Below are 24,196 nucleotides of genomic sequence, written 5' to 3'. Positions count from 1 at the left end.
TGAACACCCTATGAATATACATAATATGCTCCTCCAATGTGTTAGTAAAGATCAAAATATCATCTTGGTAAGCAATGACAAACTTACCCAGAAACTCCTTTAGTACCTCATTAATTAGTCGCATAAAAGTTCTTAGTGCATTTGGCTAGCCCAAAAGGAATGACTAACCGCTCATACAATCATTCCCTTGTCTTGAATGCAGTCTTCCATTCACCTCCTTCTCTAATCTGAATCTAATGATATCCACTCTTCAAACGTACCTTTGCGAAATACACAACTCCACTCAAACAATGCACAATATCATCCATCTATGATAATGTAAATTTGTACTTGATTGTGATCTTATTGATAGCTTGAGAATATGTACACATCCACCATCCTCCATTCTTCTTTGGTGCTAATACTTCTAGTACAACACATGGACTCAAACTCTCTCAAATCAACCCCTTCCATAATAGCTCATGTACTTATCTATTTAATTTTTTGCTTTTTGTTGGTGTCATTTTGTGTGTTGCCTTATTTGGAAAACTGGCTCCTAGAACCAAGTCAATCCAATGACTAATCTTCCCTACTAGTGGTAATCCATCAGGCACATTATTGGATATAATATATGTATACTTACCCAATAAATTTGCAACTCCTACAGGTACCTCTTCGACATCTTATTTGCCATCTTTTGGAATTATAGAAAAACACATATGCTCATGCCTCATACCCGCTAGGAACTTATTTCCATCAATAAAACATACTCTAGAAGCACTACATATCGTTTCTTCTTTATCCTTTAGTGGCTTCAACTTATGTTTCACTCCATCCTTTGTCAGCTTATAGGTATTTAGATAACCATCATGTGCAATGTGCCTGTCAAACTGCCATGACCTACACAACAAGATATGACATATTTCCATAGGTATGATATCACAAAGTAGCTCATTCTGGTAATTTAAAATCTTGAACTTCACTATAAACTATTAATTAACCATGACCTTGTGGTCATCCTCCACCTAAGGAATACAATATGGATGTGAGTGTTTTAGCCTCTTGAGCTTTAACTTCATGACCATATCTTCTAACACCAGATTGTCAGTGCTTTCACCATTGATAAGCACTTAACAACACTTATCTTGACACTTGCACTTGGTGCAAAACAAGATCTACCTTTGATTAGGTTCATTGTCACTACACGGTAAGATTCTTCTATTACTAGGATATCTCCTCTTTTAGCATCTCCAAAATGTGGTGACTTGACATCTTCATCCACATGTGCAAATCTAGACCAACCTTCAATTTTCCTATCCATACTTCCTTGACATTGAGGATAATCAAATGCTTTATGATCTTCTTCTACATAGTAAAATAATGTTCCACAGAAGCCTCCTCTTCCTAATCCTTTCCCTCTTCCTCTTCCTTTGTGATCTCTACTATTTTGGTCATGGAAATGATTCAAATTGTTTCCCTTATGATTTTGACTAATAATGCTACCCTCATCCTTCTTCTTCTGATCTTCATTTTGGCCTCCACAAGACTGTCCGCCAAATCTTACACCATGACCTCTTCCACTTTACTTTTTCTCAAACTTCTTGTTCATATTTTCCTTAGATTTTAGGGAAAAATGGTATGCCTCTTCAATACTATTCATTTGGCCCAAACTTAATTCCTCCTAAATGCTTGGCCTTAACCCATTAAGGTAACAAGCAACTTTCTCCTTGTTAGCTTTTGAATGGCTTGTTCTGATGAGAACATGGTAGAACTCTTTTGTATACTCCTGAACACATCTTTCTGCTTTCTCTAACCTTTTCATTTTCTTCAGAAGATCAAGCTCATAACTCACATGAATGAATTGTGTCTTCAATTTAGTTACCATATGATCTCATCTTATGATTTTCTCCTTCCCTTGTCTATTTCACTCCAATTGAATATGTTGTCAACAAATTTCAGCATGACCCTTTAGTTTGGCTTTTGGGAGACCCTCAAACTTAAGTTTTTTTCAATCTTGGAGATGGCCCTAAACAACTTTTCTTCTTCTAGGTTCAAAACTTCTTCTTATCCCACCTGATCAATTTTTCATTCTTCCCTTTCATCCTCAATTCATCTCTTACAATAAGATTCATCCCTCTATGCACTTGTTTCTATAGGGCTCTTAAAACCTTAGGTGTAACACCTCAAACTCTTCCACCATGTTCCCTTCATGAAGGCATTTTCACACTTTCACTAAAACACTAGTACAAATTGTCTCACAATCAGTGATATGTCTACATGCTCAGTCCAAACCACAACCTTGGTGCAAACTGCCTCACAGTGGGTGATCTATCTACACACTCTTGAACTTGTGCTATGATACCAATTGATGAAGGATGCTCCCCTAAATACCACAAATGCATAATGGAAATGTAGAAATAACAACAATTTGCAATAACAAAACGTGGGCTTTTTATTATATCTACAAATGCAAAATTACGTAATTTTGAAATACAATATGTGAACTCACATGGGAATCTTCCTTACAATAATTGGCAAGACAAAGCTATGAGCTATCACCTAGAACTTTCCTAGACAACTTATAGATATTTCTTATAAAGGCACTTTTCCACCACTTGGAAAGGTTCTAGACATTTAGTCCTAATCCTTGAGGCCAATCAACCCTAAAATTACATATAGAGTCAACTCAAAATACTTATGAATTTTATTTTTGGATTTTCAAGTGATCCAACTTTGATAGGCCATAACTTGCAATTGTTGAGCTAATTGGCTATTATGACCCAATCTCAGAATCCTTAGCTTCTTGATCTAAAACCCTTAACTTGCATAAGCTCCAATCAAGTGAGTTTTAGAGCCCATTCATTGCCTTTAAGGAATTCAAAATTGAGCCTGAAGTTTTTGTACCAAAATTTCACACCAAAAATTTGCAATAGCTTTATGAATACTCATGATATGGTGGTGAACCTCAACTGATAGGCTAATAATCCAAGATGAACCTGCACCTCTGAAATTAGAACATTTCAAGCTCACATGACTGACTGAACAAGTAGCAAGCTTTCACAAACAACAAATGAGCAATATCCATTTTCCCTTAAAAATCATGGATCTGGGACTATGACAAAACTTCTAACTGTATTGGATCTATGATCCCAATAGAAAAATAGAAACCTTTGTTTTTGTTTTTGTTGGATAAGGGCTTGCCTTGGTCAAGCCTTAGATTGAGGAATAAACCTTAAAATTGAGATACAAATATAATGATACAGGAAACAATAACATATAGTAGGATTAAATATATCAAATGAAAGAGACAATTACCTTTGTAGATGCAATTAAAATTGATATGTAATCAAGTATGAAGTATAACAACCTTGACTCAAAGAAACTAAAAGGAAATCAAAGAAGCTAAAACATCATGCAATGAATGTATGTGAGATTCCATGATGAAGGATGGAAGAACTTGAATGATTTAGATGATAGAACTCCTCCTTCATAGCCAAACTCCACTACCACCTTGAAGGAAGAAGCTTGATGCAAGAAGGAAAATGTTTGAAGTATTGAAGATGCTTGAAGAATGCCTTACAAATGTGTGTATGCTTTCTCTTGGTTCCTTGATTGGTGCCTAATGATGTGAAAATGAAATGCGCAAGCCTCCTTATATACAATTTTTGGGATAAAACACAATACATGCCAATTCAGGAGAAAGAGTAAACAATTGGAAAAATCGAGGCACCTTGGACCCCACAATTACATTTTCTTAGGGAAGAGGTTGACCTGGGTGGATCTCTTCCCATAATAGGTAGACCTAGGTTGAACTAAAGAGTTGACCTAAGTTAATCTATTCCTGAGGGGGGTCTAAGAAAGGGGTCTCAGAGGCCTCAAAGAAGGTGCAAAAGAAGTGGGAAAAATAAAAGCTACCGTAAGATATGGCCAAAAAGGTGATAGAATAGCACTTAAAGGACCATGTTAGGAGATAAGAGTTGATCTATAAATGTGGGAAAGATTGAGAGAAGAGATAAAGAGACCAAAACTACACTAAGGAGGGATAAAAGGTCTGGAAGTGAAGTGCATCCATGTAAAATGGTACAATTACATACTTAAGTATGTTGCAAGGTTTGTTGGTCGCTTGGGCAAGTATTAGTTGGAATTGGTTAAAGCTTGTTAATAAGAGTGACTTTGGTTCTTAGATCCTTCTTTGTCTACATTTTGGCTTGAAGATATTCCAAAAAAATCAAAAGAAAGAACAAAAAATCATAAAGTCAGCCAAAAATATCAAAGTTCAAATACCTTGGTATGATAGCCTAATTGTTACCTTGGTTTCAAAAGAAGAAGAAAAGAAAAAAATAGAGAAAAAATATAATAGAAAATACCAAGGTATCATAGTCTAATCACTACCTTAGGCTATCAAAGATGTAAAAAAAGAAAAATGAAGTGACCAAATCAAAGCATGATGGCTTAGGTGAGTCACCTTCCATGCAAAAGAAAGAAAAAGAGAATGATATGGGTTCTAAAAGGGCCCTCTACATGAAATATCACATCTTGTCAGAGGATGGAGAAGGGTGAATCTAGCAATCTCTACCAAAGCTAAAAGGCTTGATTGGTAGTAGAGAAAGGTTAGATTGAGATAGTGTAAGTTCATGTTAGCAAGTAAAGGTTGGTTTTTGTTGGTGCTCATCTAATTAAGCAATTTGTTTCCAAGTTTCAAAAGAATAAATAAACAAACACAGACTAGATTTGACAAGTAAGGTTTCAAGTCTAAGAATTGGTGATAAGCTATTTCCATGAAGGATACTTGTGTATGGTTTATTGCAAGACAAGTTCTGAAGGGTTTTTGTTGATAAATAAATGCTTTCGTTGTTTCTTCCTTTTGTTGGGACCATTTGTTGTGGTTTCACAACACATGCTTCATTTTAGGCACTTGCCTGAAATATGGACCCCTTATTTGCTTTTGAATCTTTGGTTTAGTCTAAGCTTAGGGTTTTAAGGTTTCACTTGATTTCTCAACGTGTCACACGACGTTCACTTTTTGAGTGTTCCCAATAACTGAATTTTATTTTAAGTGATCCTTGATAGTCCTTTTGAGTCTTATAGGCCTTTGTCATATTTTCTAGTGTTTTAGTTTTTCTTCTTAGTTTTCCAAGTCTTTATGTTTTTCAAACTTGCGAGATTCTGCAAGTTTGAAAAAAAAAAAAGACTTAGAAAACTATGAAAAAAACTAAAACACTAGAAAAAATGACAAACCCTAATAACCTATTTGACTCAAAAGGACTCTTAGGGATCACTTAAACAAATCTTATCACTCAAGAACATGAAACTTCTGGCTATGCAAAACCGCCAAAATTAAACTAGTAGTGAAAAAGGTCACTTGAACCCATAATAAATGAGAGTAATCAGTGCACTCATATTTGTTTGTCCCAGCTCCGACCTCCTTCTCTGATATGGCCTCCTACATGTGTGAACTATCTGCCTCTATGATAGAAATATAAAAACTTGTGTATTTTAGACAGATTTTGCAATCTTATGGAATCCTTAAATCCAATTTTGAAATAATGTCTTCTTTAATAAATGAACATCTCATTAATAGTTGCATGACCATTAAGAGGCAACACCATCTTCCTATAGGAATATGAGAGGACATGTTAGCATCACATATCCACATTGTCAATTCTGTCATAAGATTGAATTTTTATTTATTTAAAGGATAACCGTTCAAATAGCTTTGTTCCCAATTAGCCTTGTGGAGTATAATCAAGACATATACTCCTTAAAGGACCACAAAAGAAATAACTTATCAGTTTCTACTATAAGAAATCTTAGAAGTTTTCACCTTACTTAATAGAGACCTCATATATTATGAGCTACAATTAACTTATGTTTGATCTCTTTTTTATTAGAATGTTTAGATATTTTAATTTTTAATCTCTCACTTAATTTACTTAAGACTTAATATAATTTAGATATACTAGTCTATAATTATTTTACTTAACACAAATTTTATACTTTAGAATTAGATCAATTTAGACTAAGAGCCAAGGATTTGTGTGGACTATGGTGCTAACCTCATTCCTTTCTAAAAACCTTTCTAACTTGACTTATATACCAAGAGTCCATTGACAACTTCTTTCTTATTTAATAAATAAATCTTAATAAATGCTCTTTATTATTTATTATATGTTCATTGACTGCAAATTCGCAAATTCTCAGAGAACTAAAACCGTCACATCTTTGCTTCAAAATTGAATCGTTACAAACTCTCCCAAAAACAATTAATTAGAGCTGATTGCAGAATCACATATCGCCATAGAACTTTAGGTCTGTAACATTTAGATAAAATAGGCGTGGACGCAATTGCAATCCCAACTTATCTTATATGGACAATTGTGATGTGAATATCAGGATTTAACTGTGTGATTTTTGAGTCAAACTCGAGGACCCATGTTTCATGAGTAGTGATTCAACATGAATCCATCTCTCATGAGAATAAATGGAAGACTTAGCACTCATTGGATCTAGGTGATGCTCACATGGGTGAAGCACCGGGACTTCCCGGGAGGTCATCTTATTTGAGCTTCTCCTGACTGCGACGAGCTCATCGTTTTTCATTCACAGTTGTTTCTGCTTCAACATAAATTCCATCTTATACAATGATGTTGGTTTTGGCAATGCCTTTTGTTTGTGTTCCGCCAATTAGATTTCATGCAGTGGCCCTTGCTCACTCAAAGCGCTCGCTCATAATATCATGCAAGACTGTACCCACAAAACAGTTGCAGTCACAGCCACAAATAGAACAGGGAGAAGAAAAAGAAGAGCGGCGCTATAATGCCATAAAACAATTTTTAATGGAGGAGTGCGGGTTTCCTTCCTCGGAAGCCATGGAAGTTTTAAAGAAGTCTCCCCCTCTTTCCAAAGTAAAATCTACTGAGGTAGGCCAACAGGCAGTCAATCTTTTGAGAGACTCGGGATTTACTCCGGAACAGCTGAGAAATACCATTCGCAGATACCCATCTGTTCTTCGACACAAGGCTCATGAGCACCTGGAGCCTACGATTGATTATTTCAGGTCATTAGGCTTCGATGAAAAAGAAGTGGCTTGTATTCTATCCCGCCAACCAAGACTTCTTGGTTTCAGTTTAAGCAAAAGCATAAGTCCTAACATCTTAGTACTTGTCAATTTGTTTGGGTCAAAGTCTACTCTATGTAAGGCTTTGAGGGGTGCACCTGGAATTATTGTCTACGATATTGAAACACTGAAAGCTAAACTGAAGTTTATGGAAAGCGTGGGTCTCTCAAAAGGTGAAGTCATGGAACTTCTTTTGAAAAATCCTAGGTTCCTTATTTTATCTACGGATAGGATACAGAAAAATATGGATTTCTTGAGGAATACTGCAAGGCTTGCCCCAAGCATTGTTGTTACACATCCGGTATTGTTAACCTTAAGTGTAGAGAACAGATTGAAGCCGCGCTATATTGTGTACGAATATATGAAGTCATCGCTACCTCCTAAACAACGTCCTATTGGTCTCGTTACCATGATGCGTATGCCTGAGGATGATTTCATTGAGAGGGTTTTGGCGGAGAGTCCCACTGCTAGAAGACTATATGGACAATAAATGGGCAAGTCTGTTGATATTGAAATACCCTGAAGATCTGTGAGGTTTCCAAGGTTAATCATTTGAGAAAGGGGGCTTGAATGAGTTAATAGATTGACCATAAAGCTGTGACTGTTGCTACCTACAACCAAGTTCGAGCCTCATTCACAGCCATGCTTCGAACTGTTAGCAGATGAAGCTCCAGTTTCCAAATTGTACGAAGGCTGATGGGACGGCGCTGCAATACATCAATGTAACATTTTCTAGGGGAAAATAGTTGGCTGTTATCATAAGAATTCATCCACGAAATTTGTAACTCTATTGCAATTCTTATTACTTCACCATTATTGTGAAGAATTTTTAATTGTTGTCGTTAATTTTACTTTTAAGGTGGAGAAAGAAATAAGATCTCTGGTCATGAATCAAGTACAAGTGTGGTGATATTGTAAACGATTCTTTACATCCAATATACAATTTATTTAAATGTTGCATGGAGATTTATCTGTATTGGTATTCAATCTCTATTGTCATGCCCTGTCTTAGAATTGCACTCTTGATTGGGAAATTCTCTTGAGCGCTTTAATTTATGCAAGTATTTACTCTGCAATATAATATGTTCCCCAAGTTGAAGACATACTCATTTTTGGAGAAGAACCACTTATGACATTGACATTAGTTTCGATTAAACTAGGAGAGGGATTTCACTTTGAATGCTTAATACAGATTGCAAGCACATACATTTAACCATGTATATCTATTTGTCTTTGATTTTTTTTCCACCCTATGAAACAAAAAGGTTAATTAGTTGTTGGAGATTCTAATCCGGTTGCACAAGGCAGCTTCATATGTGATGCTAATGGAGAAACTGCAACCTACTGGCACCTCATTCGTTTGTGTCCAAATTTGATTGAATTGTGGTCCCCTTTATGCATGTTAGCCTAATTTTCTCGCATCATAGATAAACCAATTCGAGATGTTTCTTAATGGATTTCCCTTGGTCAATGTTTTCATATGTGCTGTTTTTCGTTGTCATCCATGTGCCTATCATTCATTAGAAGTTGCAAAGATCCCAAAAGTTTTTAGCGTGGAGGTTTAATGTTCAAAATTAAGAGTTGTGCATATGTTAGAGCATCTTTTCTTGGTATGCCTTTTCTTCCAACTCCACTTTTTCCTTTATTCTTGTTGGGATATTGGACTTCTCCATCTAGGCATAGCATACCTTTTCTGGACCCATGTCTTCATGCCCTTTTCATGTCAAGTTTTCTTTTGCATCACATCTTCCTCCTAATCTTCACTCTTTCCCTTGTCTTTATCTAAGTTTCATAGCTTTCCCTAGTTGCATGCTTTTTGTTGGACCTTGGACGCCTCAATTCTTTATACTAAGTCACATGCTGAAGCTGGAGTTTCGATCGTCCCCATCCCTGTATCTGTGCTGTGAGTTCGGTGGTATTTCTAATCTCTTTTTGACATTCCCCTTCATACAGTTCTTCAAAGTTGGAGACATGGGAGTATTTCTAATGTAGTATACCCTAATCCATTTTCTTTGAGCATGTAATATGTCATAATCTTGATCCTTGATTCTTGACAAGTGTTATGGCTTATGAGATGCCTTTGACCCCTGATCTCTGTAACTCCAAGATTCCCACATTTTCACTTCTTTCCCACATTTTCACTACTTTTCTGATGCAGAGGTTTGGGGTATCAAAACAAAATCTCAATATAGCTTCTCAAATGGATCAAACTCCTTGTTTTCTAACTGTACCAATATGCCTTCAAAGTCTCAAAACCCAACTCCACGCTTGCCTATTGATTTCAAGACTTGCAAACACCTATTCCTATCCAATCTAAGGTGATTCACTGGTTTCCAAACCCTCAAACGGTTGTTTATTATGTGAACCCTTCACAAGCCCTTAACTAGCCTAAAATCCCAATTAGGGCTCCTTTTACTGCTTTCTTCAGTTTCTCCTAAACTCTCCAAAACATCAGCCAAATAAATTGCACTTCAGGGTACCCTTTTCAAAGTACAACAACATATGTCAAACTCACCTATGGTTGTTTTGGACCAACCGTACAGATCAGTGTTACCAAAGGATGCACCCTTGGTATATATTCAGCCGTCCCCCTTCTGAAAACTTCTCAGAGACTTGGGGACACCTAGTGGACTTTGACTTTGACTTCTAGAACAAATTAGACTTCGACTCTCAAAGTAACACAAATTTGGCATATGAATTTCGCTGATTCTTATATTTTAAGATTCTATTATGTATAAGTACATTGCTTTATCCATGTTTTCATAGAAATATTTTGAATTTCTCTATATATTTTAATTTTCCCTATTGTTATTAGAATAATATTTATGTTTCTTTTTAATGCTCACTATTGTATCTTATTGTATCTCTGTAAATATTAGAAATTATTTAGGTGTAGTCTAGAATAGAATGTTTCTATTCTATTTGACTCTTCTCTTTGTACATATAGATCTTTTGTATCTCTGATTATAGAGACAAGTATTCTGCCATTCACGTTTGTAACATGGCATTAGAGCCATTATAAGGGATTTTTCAAAAACCCTTATAATTTCATGATTGAACTTTTTGAAATTCTTTGGGTCTGTTTTCTTTCGATTTTTTTTTAAAATCTGGGCATAGTCTTTTCTGAGTGCAGTTTATGGTGTCTTTCTTGCACAAATAGAGCCATTTTTTACTTCACAATCCAAAAACGACTTCATTGGTGGAAGCCAACAGCATTTTGTTTAACAAATCCATCATTATTATCAAGAAATCTGAGTTGTTTTTTCAAGCTTTTATCAACTAGGGTCCTTTTTTTTGAAACCCTAATTTTTGGGCTCGAAAGTTTTTTCTGATTACAAATTCTCGGTGGATTTTTTAAGATCTCAAATGGGTTGTTGTCAGATTTGTCTGGGTGCCTTGATTTTTGAGCCAGTGGATCCAAATTCCGACAGCATATTATTTCTGGGTTTTTCAAGCACTCTTCTAGGTACTTATTTGATTTTTCTGGGTCTTTCATTTTCTCACCTCGAAGTTTGTGCCATTTGAGATATTCACATATTATGAGCATCTGTATTAGCAGCATCAGAAGTCAAACTCAATTAAAAAGCAAGCCAATGCTGCCCAACACTCAGAGCAGAAAGAATCTATCTATCATGCCTTTATGGCCAACATACTTGCAGATCATGTGAAATCTTCTGCCTGGTACATAGATTTCGGTGCCTCTCGACATTTCACTCACAGGCGTGATTGGTTTGTTGAATTCACTCCCTATTCTGACTCAGTAATCTTTGGAGGTGGCGACGAATACAATATTGTCGACAAGGGCCATGTTCAGATTCAGTCCAGAGGAAGAAGACTCATGTTCCTCAATGTATGTTATGTTTTTGGCATGAAACATAATCTTTTGTCTGTTAGTCAGATTATGAAGAACTCTCCTGGGTTGGATGTCATTTTTAGTAGAAATAAGTGTTCAATTATTGATCGTGCTTCTCACACTACACTTGCTGTTGGTCTTGAGGATCATGGTATTTATAGGCTTGTAGATTTAGGCGATTCACTTGAGCGTGCCTTCATCACCAAATCATTTGCTCTCAGCAGCCTCTAGCATCAGTGATACGGTCACCTGAACATTCAATATCTAGCACAACTTGCTCGGGATGATTTAGTCCATGGCCTACCTAATATCCAGACCCAGAACCATTGCATTTGCGGAGCTTGCCAAGTAAGGAAGCAACATAAGACACCATTTAAGGATGGTGAATCATGGTGGGCATCTAAAGTACTCTAGTTGGTTCATGTTGATGTATGTGGTCCTATGAATACTTCTTTTGTTACTGGGAACAGGTACTTCTTACACTTTGTGGATGATTTTAGTTGCAAAATGTGGGTATATTTTCTTAAGAAAAAATCAAATGCTTTTTTTGTATTTCAGCAACTTAAAGCCCTAGTAGAAAAAGAGTCTGGTTCCCCCATCCGTACTCTTAGGACCGATAAGGGGGGGGGGGGATTTCTATTCTTCTGCTTTCTCTGCCTTTTGTACTACTCATGGCATTAGATGTCAGTTCACCACACCTCACACCCCTCAGCAAAACGGTGTTGTAGAGTGTCAAAACTGTACCATCACAGAAATGGCTAGGGCTATGCTAGAACATAGAAATGTTCCCAGAAAATATTGGGTAGAAGCAGTATCCATAGTTGTCTACCTTCTTAACTGGTCACCCACCCTTGCAATTAAACATAAGACTCCTGAGGAAGCCTGGTTTGCTCGCAAACCTAGGATCGACCATTTGAAAGTTTTTGGCTCTCTAGCATATGTATGGATTCTTGATGCCAAACACACTAAGTTGGATTCCAAAAGCTAGAAACTCATGTTTACAAGATACAGTCACACACATAAGGCCTACAGATTGATTGATGTAAACACTGATTGTTTAATCTTCAGTTGTGATGTTGTGTTTGATGAGGAACTCAGACCATTTCAGCTCTCTACCTCCCCGTCGCATTCTGAGATTCAGTCTTCAACAATCTATGACTTGGGTCATTCTATTTTATATGTCATCTGATGCTACTGATACACCACCTCAGCCACCTGTAGATAATACAGATCCTGCTCTTGCTCCTCATCCAGCTATTCTGATAGCATCTGATAGTGGCTCCTCTACTCTTCGGCCAAAATGGTGGGCTCAAACGATTAGTGATCTTCGTCATGATGAACCCATTGACAGTAGAATCTCTAGAAATAAGAGCATTCAGCACAACATAGTTAATGTTGCTCTTATGGCCAATATCCACAGTATCCCTGAGCCCCAGACATATGCAGAGGCCAAAGGAATTCCAGAATGGGAACATGTAATGGATCCTGAGCTTCAGAGTCTTCAAAAGAAACCACACCTGTGTTCTTTCAGATCTCCCTTCTGGGAAGAAACCCATTAGCTGTAAATGGGTCTATAAGGTCAAGTACCATGCAGATGGTACCTTGGACAAATACAAAGCTAGACTTGTTGCTTGAGGATTCACCCAATGCGAAGGCATTGACTATGAGGAGACCTTTGCCCTGACAGCCAAGATGAGTACTATTCGCCTTCATCTTGCCATTGTAGCTTAGTATGGTTTAAAGTTCATCAGATGGATGTGACGAGTGCTTTTCTCAATGGTGAATTATAGGAAGAAGTCTACATGACGCAGCCCCCAGGTTTCAAGGTTGTCGGTTTAGAACCAAAAGTATGTAGACTCCAGAAGGCCCTCTATGGTCTTAAATAGGCCCCTCGGGCTTAGTACATAAAGATTGATTAGTAGTTGGTTGCTTAGGGATTTTAGCATAGCCCGTCAAACAGTAATCTATATATTAAACACTCTGGTAATGATATTCTTTTCCTTGTTGTCTATGTGGATGATTTGATCATTACTGGGAGTTCAGAACATTTGACTTTAAAAATCAAACAAGATCTGTGCAAAACTTTTGATATGACAGATCTCGGATTGCTTCATTATTGTTTAGGTGTTGAGGTTTGGCAGATTGACAATAGAATTTTTTTGTCCCAATCCAAGTATGCCAAAAATTTGCTTGACAGGTTTCGAATGCAAGATTGCAAACCTGCCTCCACTCCTATGGAGACTGGTCTGAAATTGTTCGCACAATCTGATTCGCCTCCTGTAGATGAAACACTCTTCAAGCAACTAGTAGGTAGTCTCATCTACCTTACTACTACTAGACTTGATCTTAGTTTTGCAATCAGCTACATCTCACGATTCATGATGAACCCCAAGACTGATCATTGGATTGCAGGTACATGGTACTTCAGATTATGGTCTTCTTTACACAAGGAGTGCTACTCCTCAGCTCAGTGGATTCACTGATTCTGATTGGGCCAGCTCAGTTGATGATAGGAAATCTACTTCTAGCTATGTGTTCAGTATCGAATCTGCAGTAGTTACCTAGACCAGTAAGAAACAATAGGCACGGGCACTCTCCTCTACAGAAGCAAAATATAGAGGAGCTATCAAGGCAGCTTGTGAAGCAGTTTGGCTCTGTCAGATGCTTGCAAATATGCATATTCCTCAAGCAGGTCCGACTTCTTTGTTTTTAGACAATCAAGGAGTACTCAAACTTACCAAGAACCCAGTGTTTCATGAATGAACCAAGCACATAGAGCTTCATTGCCATTACATCCGACAGCTAGTAGAAGATGGATCTATTTAGTTACTCTATGTCCCTACCTCAGAGCAACCAACATATATTTTCACAAAACCCCTTGGTCCTGACAAGTTTGTTAAATTCAGGGAATCTATTGGTGTAGTAAATAGATTGAGCATTAGGGAGGGTATTAGAATAATATTTATGTTTCTTTTTAATGCTCACTATTGTATCTTTGTAAATATTAGAATGTTTTTGATGTTTAGGTGTAGTCTAGAATAGAATGTTTCTATTCTATTCGACTCTCCTCTTTGTATATATAGATCTTTTGATCTCTGATTATAGAGACAAGTATTCTGCCATTTATGTTTGCAACAATTGCTTTATAGCCATCCCCATTTGTTGTCCCCCCGTCCCCAAAATTGGCAAAAAAAATTGCCATTTGAGAAACCTGTCGCGCTATCCCCTGCCATCCCAGTCCCAGAAATGTAGGGGAACATAGGTATGGATTAGTGCTGTCAGCATCCTATTTAGGCCTAATTAGGCTAGTTTTACAAAGCAATCCCCATAAATACTTATTTCCAAACCTCCAAATCTCCAATAGAGTTGTATTATGATGTAAATCAAAGGATCTATTGATTCATTTGACCCTGTGACTCCATCTTATATGCAAAGTGTAAAATCCTCACCAAAATAAGCCTAAAAATAGGGCTTCTTGGCAAATACACTTCCCTTCACATTTGAGACTCAACTAAAGATCCCACACCAGCTCCTTGACATGACTCAACATCTCCAACCATACAATACCCCCCTTGTTAAAGCCGATATGCTCTACTACTGTACCCTTGGCATCAATTTCATGCTCTTTTCCTCATCACAGTCATGTGTACACCAATATGTTCTACCTTCTTGCAAGTTATAATGATAGTAATGTAATATACATGTTACTTAGAGCCCATTCTATGAGAATCAGGTATTGGCATTCATAGAATGGCTCTTAACTCCATAGAACCCTTCAGGACAATGGAAAACAATGCAAATTCTTGTAACAACCAACACTATAATGAAAGATATGATTGTACAGAACTACAATACCATTCAAATGATTCAAAGAACCCATAGATATCAAATCTCATTCATCTAGAATGACAACCCAATCGAATATATCAAAGAAACATGCAAAAGTCACAATGTATTGCAAGGAAATTGGAACTTTTATTGTATTTGTTGTTACCAGTCTATACACTCTTGTTTCAATCACACCCTTCATGAAATACCTCTCAGAGGCTTTATAACGTCATTCCCAAACTTTCCAAACCAATTCCCATTTGTTTGATGGGATTTGAGTACCTAAACAAGCTCAAACAAAGTTTCCTGCCTAAAGGCTAATTAACCATTATTTTCAAAAATTTACATTTAAAACCTTATGCAAACTAACTTATATGAACTCCTAAAGGCCTAAACTTTTAGAATTGATCCCTTTAGGATCTTTTAGCATTATTAGTGATTCCATATACTGTACTTTGTCTTACTTGGCATTATTTTAATTCTAAGATACTGATTCTCTCCCAAAAAACCAAGGTGCTAATGTTGGTGCATTAGGATGCACTGATGCTTTTGGATGCTGCATCGGTGCTCTCAGGAAGCACACCCAATGTCTATGGATGTGCTCGGGATGCTTCCAAGAGCACCTAGACAACATTCGAGTGCATTTGGAGAGCATCCATGACTTTCTCAATGCCTAGCCACTTAAGTGACTTTAAAAAGCATGTGTGAATTGATTTTTTTAATTATATTTTTCTCCTTTTTGCTCCTAATCTCTAAAATGGCCCTAAAAGAGGCCATTCATTGCTCATTCTTCTCATTTTGTTTGCAACTGGGCTGTCTTATTTCAATTTGAACTATCAATGGTTAAGTATCATGCTATGAAATTGTTTATTTTTGTATATTTCTTGCATTTCCTTACATACATACATATAATGAAAAATAAATAAATAATTAAACACACACGCACACAAACAAACACATATGGATGCACCCAAAATCCCCAAAAGAAAATCTTATGCATCCACACATCAGAACAAGTCTCATTAACTTAATTTTAATTGATTACTTTACATGGCATATTTGGCCAAGTTACAAGATTTTTGGTTCTAGGGTCCCTATCTGGACCCTTAGGTCATTTGTCATTTTTATCATCTTTATTACTATTGAAGTTTATGAAAGGTCAACCTCACAGCGCCCAAGCATCACTTGCATGCAAACACCTATCACAGAGGAGAGGAGCAAAAACTATGGAGCATGAAATTCTTAGATTCACAGAGGAAACACTGCAATTGAATAAAACAAATATAATTGTGTGAATGAGTATTTACAAAGAGATCAATCCTTATAAAGGAGATCAAAACCCTAAAAATGTAAAACCTAGGTTGCATTATAATAATTTAATAAAAAAATTTTATTATATGCCTAAAGTTTAGCTTAAGTAAAATAGAGTTAGTTCGAAAATATCAAATTACTCTAACAGCCCCCCTTAAGATAAACTTAGGAGTAGCTAAAAACCTAGAAACTACTATTGAAAGTATATTTGGTTCTCAACAACAAAGCTTGATGAGGTACCCAAGCACAAACCAAATCTCTGTAAAGAAGAGAAATAGAGAAAACCACACGGGAAACACCTTACTCCAAAAAGAGATGGAAAGAATGTTGAGAGACTAGTGAAGGATTGAAGAAGCCTCCAAACTAGTGAATGCCCTAGAAGATAGGAAAAAATAGATGATCATGAAGAACATCACTAAAGCATATAGAAGCTGCAAAGCTCTATCAAAAAATAACTACTGGTCTAAAGAACCTCCACTAAAATAGAACCTAACCAGGTAGAGAAAACTATAATCTACATGAGTGCTCTTAGAAGACACTACTCAAATTAGGAGACACACAAAGGCAAACAACTGAACTCGAAGATACAGATGGCATAAAACACCAAAGCCTGAAGAGCCAATCAATCGAACATGGAGGGTTGCAACCAAAGTAGGAATGAAAAGAAAAGTGTCTATATGGTAGCTTAAGAACTAGCAGAAGAACCCCCCACTAATACAAACAAGGGTGAGGTGATAGGCAATTGAAAAGTGAGCCAAAAGAACTGCGTGTCAAGGAACCAGGGTCAAGATGCACAAAAGAATACATATGTGTGTATTGAGGTGATCAATCTCATACACATCATGAGGCTAATGTCATGGAAGGGACATTCACCGGACAAAGGAAGATGGCAAACAAAGGCAAAACATCAACCCCCCATGGCACTTTAATCAAAGTAGTGCATGTATCTGTAAGACACAATATATGGTGAATCCCAAGAATACAATAATATGCATGAGTGTCCCCAAATGACACTGCTTGAATCAGAAGACAAAACAAGGCAAAACAACTTAAATGAAAATATAGATGCAATATGACACTTTATCTCAATGTGTTTGCAAAAATGCATACAAGAGATGTCTACAAAGACTAGAAGAGACACAAGGCTTATATAATAGATATTATAACTCATGATGAATCATTTGAAGCAACGAAATCGATCCTTGGACCTGAAATAAGCAAGATATCTGCCAGAATGCAAAAAATTGAATAGAACGTGACTAGAGTAGAATTTGAAAAAACAACCAACATCATTGAAAAGAGCTCTGAAAGACCTTTTCAATGATATAAAGACTTTCCAAATTAGAGATCGGATGCTCAAGATGTCTCCCGAAGTGCAAAATAGAACTTCTGACTTTGATAGCAAAAAAGCCATAAAAAAGCATCAAAACTGAAAAGTACCTGTACCACTATGATGGGCTCGAAACTAGCTTTCCAATGATATCTCGTTTGCGGAAAATAGAGTCCGTATGAGCAAGATACGGCAAAAAAACCACAAATAGGTCCAAACTAAGCTAGAAGGACCTGTAAGGTTGCTGATGCAGTGCTGACATCAGCAAGTGACGAGCCCAAATTTGACAATCAAATGGTTGTCGAGGCAAAAAATATGCCTAAAAAATAACCCCTAGCGTAAAAACAAATTTGATTGCTGGGAAAATACCTCCATGCCAACTTGTTTCTTCGACAGACTAAGATTTCAAAAGATCAACCCCATAGCTCCCAAGCTTCACTTGCATGCAAACACCTGTCACAGAGAGAGGAGCAAACGCTATGGAGGCTGGAATTTCCAGATCCACAGAGGAGACATTGCAATTGAATCAAACAAAAATAAATTGAGTGAATAAGTAATTACAAAGAGATCAATCCTTATAAAGGAGATCAAAACCCTAAAAAGGGAAAACCTAGGTTGCATTATAGTAATTAATAAAAGAATTAATTATTATATGCGTAATGTTTAGCTTAAGTAAGATAGAGTGAGTTAGAAAATATCTAATTACTCTAACAATTACAATGGAAAACCATAATTGGCTTCAGAACTTGATAATTCGACCTTAAGGCTTCATGACCTCCATCTCTGACCTTTGGCTACTTCATGCCTTCATTTGATCTTCTAGGTGCTCATGCACCATTTCCTCACTTACCTCTCTGCATGACCTTGGTCCCACAATGATCAGATTTGATGACATCAAAGGGATTTTCTTGTCTAGATATAGTTTGCAATCTTAAGGCTGCACATAGAAATTTATTTCAAGTTAAAGAGGATGAGGAATGCCATCCCACTGTTAATGTGATGGCTACATTTTTGACATGGATGGTTTCTGTAGAAGCTTTCGACAGCCCATTCAATGGATTTCATGGGATCCAAGATCAACATACCTGCCTGATCAATTGATCGCTAGCTCCGCAATTTTGGAAGTGACAAGGTAATCAACAAGGTGCCACATATTCTAGTTCATTTTCTGAAAATGTCGATCATTTAGCAAGCAAGAGCTTATTGGGTTTCAAATCCCGCAGTTTACTATGAAGGAAGCTAATATTGCTAATCATTCTTTGAGTTAAATGTTTCCATGGTTTTATTTGTAGATTTTTGGAAAGTTCTAGCTTTGGATTTTCTCTTGCCGGTTCACTGGGATGATTGTACTGAATATTTGATGAATGAGCCATCATTTTAATGCATTACAAGCTTTGTAATGGTCATTTCATCAAGTAAGAATGTTTAATTGCTTAATATCATTTTTTATGGTGTATTATATGTATAGCTCATAGTCCTCTGTAATTGTAATTTGTTGTACCTTGACGTAGGTTTGGACTTTCTAACACAATCAAATAGGCACGTGTTCTGGAAGCAAATTTGCATGGATATGGATACAGATAGAAATATGGTTACATTATTGGATATGGATATGGCCATTTTTTAAGACCCTCAGTATGGATACAGATGGATATGACATTCATTAAAAACAAATACACGTATATTTAGCACAAGTTTCCATGTTATTACATGATATTTTCATTACTTTAGAAGTAATATAGATATATAATCCCTACATACATAGTCACAAGTTGATTTAAATATTTTCAATATTCAAAAAATGGTAAGAGTTGCTTTGGAAGATAACCCCAAAAAATGGGTAGCTGTAATAGAAAAACGTTTCACTTGTCTTCCTCAGTCAGTGTAGGTTTTTGTTTATACCAACTTAAAAAGGTTGTATGATTGTAGTTTGTTTTAAATTAAGAAAGATTATGTCAAATTTTTAAAATATCAAATCACAGTATTTGGCAGTCTGAAAATTAAGGATTTTCGGGCACATGTGGGTTGGCTAGGGTATCCAATGAGTATGCCAAATTTTCAAACAATCAAATCATAGTATTTGGCTGTCAGAAATTAAAGGATTTTTGGGCACGTGTGGGTTGGGTAGGGAATCTGATAAGTATCATTGCCATATTGTCTTCGTATCTGTATCCAATACAGATATGGATACGAATATAGGGATATGTGCACCCAAGAAGAGGTAGAGGAATTTTAGGATACTCTGTTTGGAAGAAATGATCCACCATGCATCTAAATTGAAAACATTTTACACCAATAGAGTAGGAGCAGGAAGTAGATTGTATGCACTTCAAAATTCAACATTATTAGGATAAATGTCCTCAGTGATCCATAGTAGTTATCATCTTATAGAGTCATTTTAAAATTTATGCATACCATATCTAGCTGTCATGTTGAGATATGCATATCAGCGTAATAGCGGTTATAGTAGTTAGTTAGTCCTTGGCCTAGCAATAGCTTTTGATGTTAAGTGACTCTATTTACTATTTCTGTCTTTATTTGTATTTAATCCTATTCAAGATACTTTTGGGGAAGCTCCCTTTGGTCAAGTTGAACCTGAAGTAGAAGAGTTTACCTACCTTAGTTATTGTTGTGCTGCCAACTCATAAGTGAGAGATTTTTTTTATCAGTGTTTGAAAATCTTGCCACTCGAGGAGTAACTTGGCTTTAGGGATTTTGGAACTGCAACTTTGTACACCAATGTAATGACCCCATTGTTGGGAACTGAAATATTATTCTCATATCAAAGACCTTGGTAATAATGTGAAAGGTTTGACCTACCTTAGTAAATAGGTTTGGTGTTGTCCTGCTAAATCATAAGTGAGAGTTTTGTTGCTCATAGTTTGAAAACCTTGCTAGTCATAGAACAAGTTGGCTTTAGAGATTTTGGAACTACAACTTTGTGCACAATGTAATGGGACCATTGTTGGGAATGTTAAATATTGTTCTCATATGAAAGATCCTGGTAATATTTTGAAGAGTATTGTCTGTTGAGTAACATAGATCATTTTCTGCAAATGTAATAACATTGCCAATGTGATTGATGTCTTCGAAATGCAGCTTTGAAGACTCATAAAAATGAGAGGAGACATGTCTCTATAGTTAATCATCATTAGTTAATATAGTAATAATATAAATAACCATATGTATAACTCATCTTTAAGCATATATGTAATATTAATGTGTTAACCATATATGTAATTGTTATCTACCAAAAATTGCACCCTGTTAAGTTTGCAGAAAACTTAACCTTTTGGAGTAACATGGAAACATTCCAGAGTTGTGGGTGAACCGTGGCTGAAATGAATCTCCGGATTCTAGGCCGGCTTCCTATCTAGTATATCACTTCATACTACTAAAACTAATTCTTTTGATGGAGGAAAAGGGTAGAAGGATAACAGAAAATAAAATTTAAATCTTAAGGTTGATGCACTAGAAAAGTATCCTTGAGATCTAACACATAACCAGCACAATAAAACAGCAACAACAAACCTCCTTTGCACAACTCAATAATCAAGATCCTTGCAAAAAGCTAATAAGAGGGCTAAAATAACAGTTTTTAAAAGGAGAATAAATTACTCACAATCCAAAACTGCTCTGTAACACAACTTTCAACCTGCAAAAAACTGAAACCATCCTGTAGAAGGCATCAACATGACACACAAATATAAAAAAAGAGAAGGCACAAACTGAAATCAATGCCCAAAAGTGCTGCCAATCTGTATATCTCTCTGAATAATGGGTTACAAAAGGATCCCTGCTCCTGTCAAGAAGTCTGAAAAACTTACAAAACAGGCCAAGCAGAGAAAAAGAACCTCTATAAAATGAGCCTTCAGCTCATACTTATGCATCTTTCATCCAACTGCATTTTGAAAGCCATAAATGCTGGGTCGGATTCAGCCCCAAAGGCCAAACTTGAGTCCTTGAAAAGACTCCAAAAGGTGTACAAAATAGCCCAAAAGGCATGGTCTGATAATATCACCAATTGCCTCTCACAAATGCAGTTATTAGCCCCAAACAAACTCCAAAAGTCTCCAAAAAGCAATAACTTCTCTGGCCTCCAAGTCCCATCAACTCATGACTCAATATTTAGTCATAATGATTTGCAAAGTATCTACTTTTAACCTTTTAAAAGAAAATTAAACACTTATTTCTTTGCACAATAATAATTATTAAATGATTTATATTCTGTAACAAAATATAAGGCATTTAATATTTATTAAATAATAATTTATTATAATATAGTTTGTTCTTTTTGTTTTAATAAGTATTAATTATTTTATATAAAATATTGAGTGATAACATTTAATCACTCAATATTTTATTAGAATAATTAGTATTTACTAAAATAATAAGAATAAATTACACTATAATAATTTATTTCTTTACAAAGAAAAGTGTTTAATAAAACCTTTGAAAAGAATTAAAAAAACATTATCTTTGCAAAAATAAAATAACTTAAGTTTGAGCAAAGGTGAAAAAGTTATGTTTTTGTTTAATTACAAACATGGGCGTCAAAGCTTAGAAATTGGGAAAATTCGACACAAGGCAGGAAGCCTTTCTTGGACGTGTCATACAAAGCAAGTCAAACCCTAAAATGATGCCACATTTTCATTTGGTTTATCGCACTTGCAAAATGAAGGGGCTGCGGCCATGAAGAAAGAGGAGGGTTTGAGGAAAAAACAGAGCCTTCCTGTGCCCTTTTCCATTCCTTTCTCTGCATTTTTGCTGAGTCTTCTGGTTCTAGCCGCCACTACAGAACTTGGAAGATATGTAGCCATTGTTAAAACATTTGTATCCATGAGTTTTACTAGCTCGGGCCGCCATGACTTTGCTTGCTACTGGAGGTATCTTAACTCCTTTATCTACCATGAGATCTGCCTGTCGTTGGATGGGAATGGTTTGGGTTTTTGATCCGTCGACTAACCATTGCTATCATTTGAAGTTGTCATCTGCCTTTCTCCTGTGGGTTTCTCTTGTAGTTGGGCTTTACCTGGACATCGTTAAACCCACTTCTCGTGTTTGGAAACAAGAGGAAAAAAACGTGGCTTTCTGTAAGTGATCTTTTCTTCTGTATTTTTTTGTGAACTTCTTGTGGCTTTTAAAAAAAAATGGCGCCTAGAGATTGTTTGTTCTATCACTTGATGTATTTGTCCTCTCGCTGCTGTTGTAAAATATGAGCACCATTTTAAAAATTCAGACCTGCGGCTGCTTTAATTGGTGCATCTGCATTCTCATGAATTCTTTTGAAATCATTCACCAAGCTTGTAAGAGGGTTTTTTAACTAAATGGTGCAATATCTGGTCGCCATCCTTACTGATGTATTTGTAATAGATTCATGATATATGAAACGCCCTGCTGGGTGCATCTGGATGAACTTTTAGATACTGTGATTCTTAGCTGAAAGTCATTCCAGATTTCTTGTTTTGTCTTTGCTGGAAATAAATCTTTTGGACACCAAATCTCCTTTGTTCAATATGACTATATTACCATCTGCCATTGCTGATACATTTTCATTAGTTGCTGTTTGAAAGAAAATGTTCCAGATTTCCTAAGCATTATGTTTCTTTGAATCTCTTCAGTCTGTAAGCACGGCAATATATCAGGCTTAGATCAAAACAATGGCTGAAAATAGGGTCAACATAATACTTATCCCTTGTCCCTACTGTTGAGCCAGTCCCTCGGCAATTTACTTTCATTATTCATCCTTTTTCAGTAAAACTTAAGTCTTTCCGCCACCACCTGAAGAAAACTTGAGTGCTATGTGTTTCTGTCATTCCGATTCACGTTATTATGTCCAAAAGAACAATGATGCCTTTCATCTTCTTTGAAGACTAAAAGAGATCTGAACCCTGCTGTTCAAAACTTAAAACTTTCATCAGCAGTGAGAATACTGAAGATTTACAAGGGGATGCTCTGTTTTTTAAAGCAATTCATTCTCCAACAGATAACTAATTCTCCTCATGGCACCAATATCAAAGACGGTTTTTCTTTGTTTTTCTTTGTTTCTTCTGAATACATATGAGTTACAACAGTGATAATGATGATTGTTTCATAAGGTTCGAGCACGGGCTCGTGACACTCATAAAACCCCTCTCTTGTGATTGTATCTATTCTTGATTATAATGAAAGGTTCCATACTAGAGTTAATATGTCCCTTTAACATTATACTTTCTGATTTTTCTTTTACACTGAAGCATTTAGAAATTATTCTACTGTTTTTACATGTATTCAGGATAGGAATTGTATGGCATGTGTGGGTACATAGTTGGTAATAACCAGTCATTGCTTAGATTGTTTAAGATCTAACCCCATTGTTTCCCATGCAGGAGGATGAACATCACAGAGCCATCAAATCGAGAGCTAGACCAAGAGTGGCAACAAAGATCGAATAACCAGTTAAAGGCTGAAAGGCAATGACTGGTTACCTCTGACTCTACTTCCTTGTGCTGTATTTTTCTTATTTTCAATATATGTAGAAGTAGTAGTCAGACTCACGACTTGTGTGAGATTTCCATTTCGAGCATTTTCATATTCATTTCACTCTATGTAAATATCAGTTGTATTTCAAGGAATGAAAATACAAGGACATTTATATTCTTTTGGTACACAATGAATAACATCTATGCACTTTTGATTACTTGCCCTCAATTCAAAATTTTTACAAGTGTGCAAAATTTTAGTAACAGTAATATATTATTATATTATTATATAATAATATATAATGTATAATATATAT

General features: G+C 36.1%; 1 protein-coding gene across 1 annotated transcript; it reads left to right on the top strand.

Annotated features, from left to right (window-relative positions):
* Positions 1-6,493: 6,493 nt before the first annotated feature.
* Positions 6,494-24,056, top strand: LOC149539732 (uncharacterized). Its single transcript, XM_089799330.1, has 2 exons — positions 6,494-7,818; positions 23,787-24,056. The coding sequence occupies exon 1, from the start codon at positions 6,621-6,623 to the stop codon at positions 7,584-7,586; it is 966 nt and encodes a 321-aa protein (XP_089655456.1). The 5' UTR covers positions 6,494-6,620; the 3' UTR covers positions 7,587-7,818; positions 23,787-24,056.
* The last annotated feature ends 140 nt before the right edge of the window (positions 24,057-24,196 follow it).

Source organism: Cupressus sempervirens, chromosome 9, assembly GCF_028749045.1.
Source record: "Cupressus sempervirens isolate cs-2001-9-10 chromosome 9, ASM2874904v1, whole genome shotgun sequence".
Lineage (NCBI taxonomy): Eukaryota > Viridiplantae > Streptophyta > Pinopsida > Cupressales > Cupressaceae > Cupressus > Cupressus sempervirens.
This window is presented reverse-complemented; position numbering and strand designations above follow the sequence as displayed.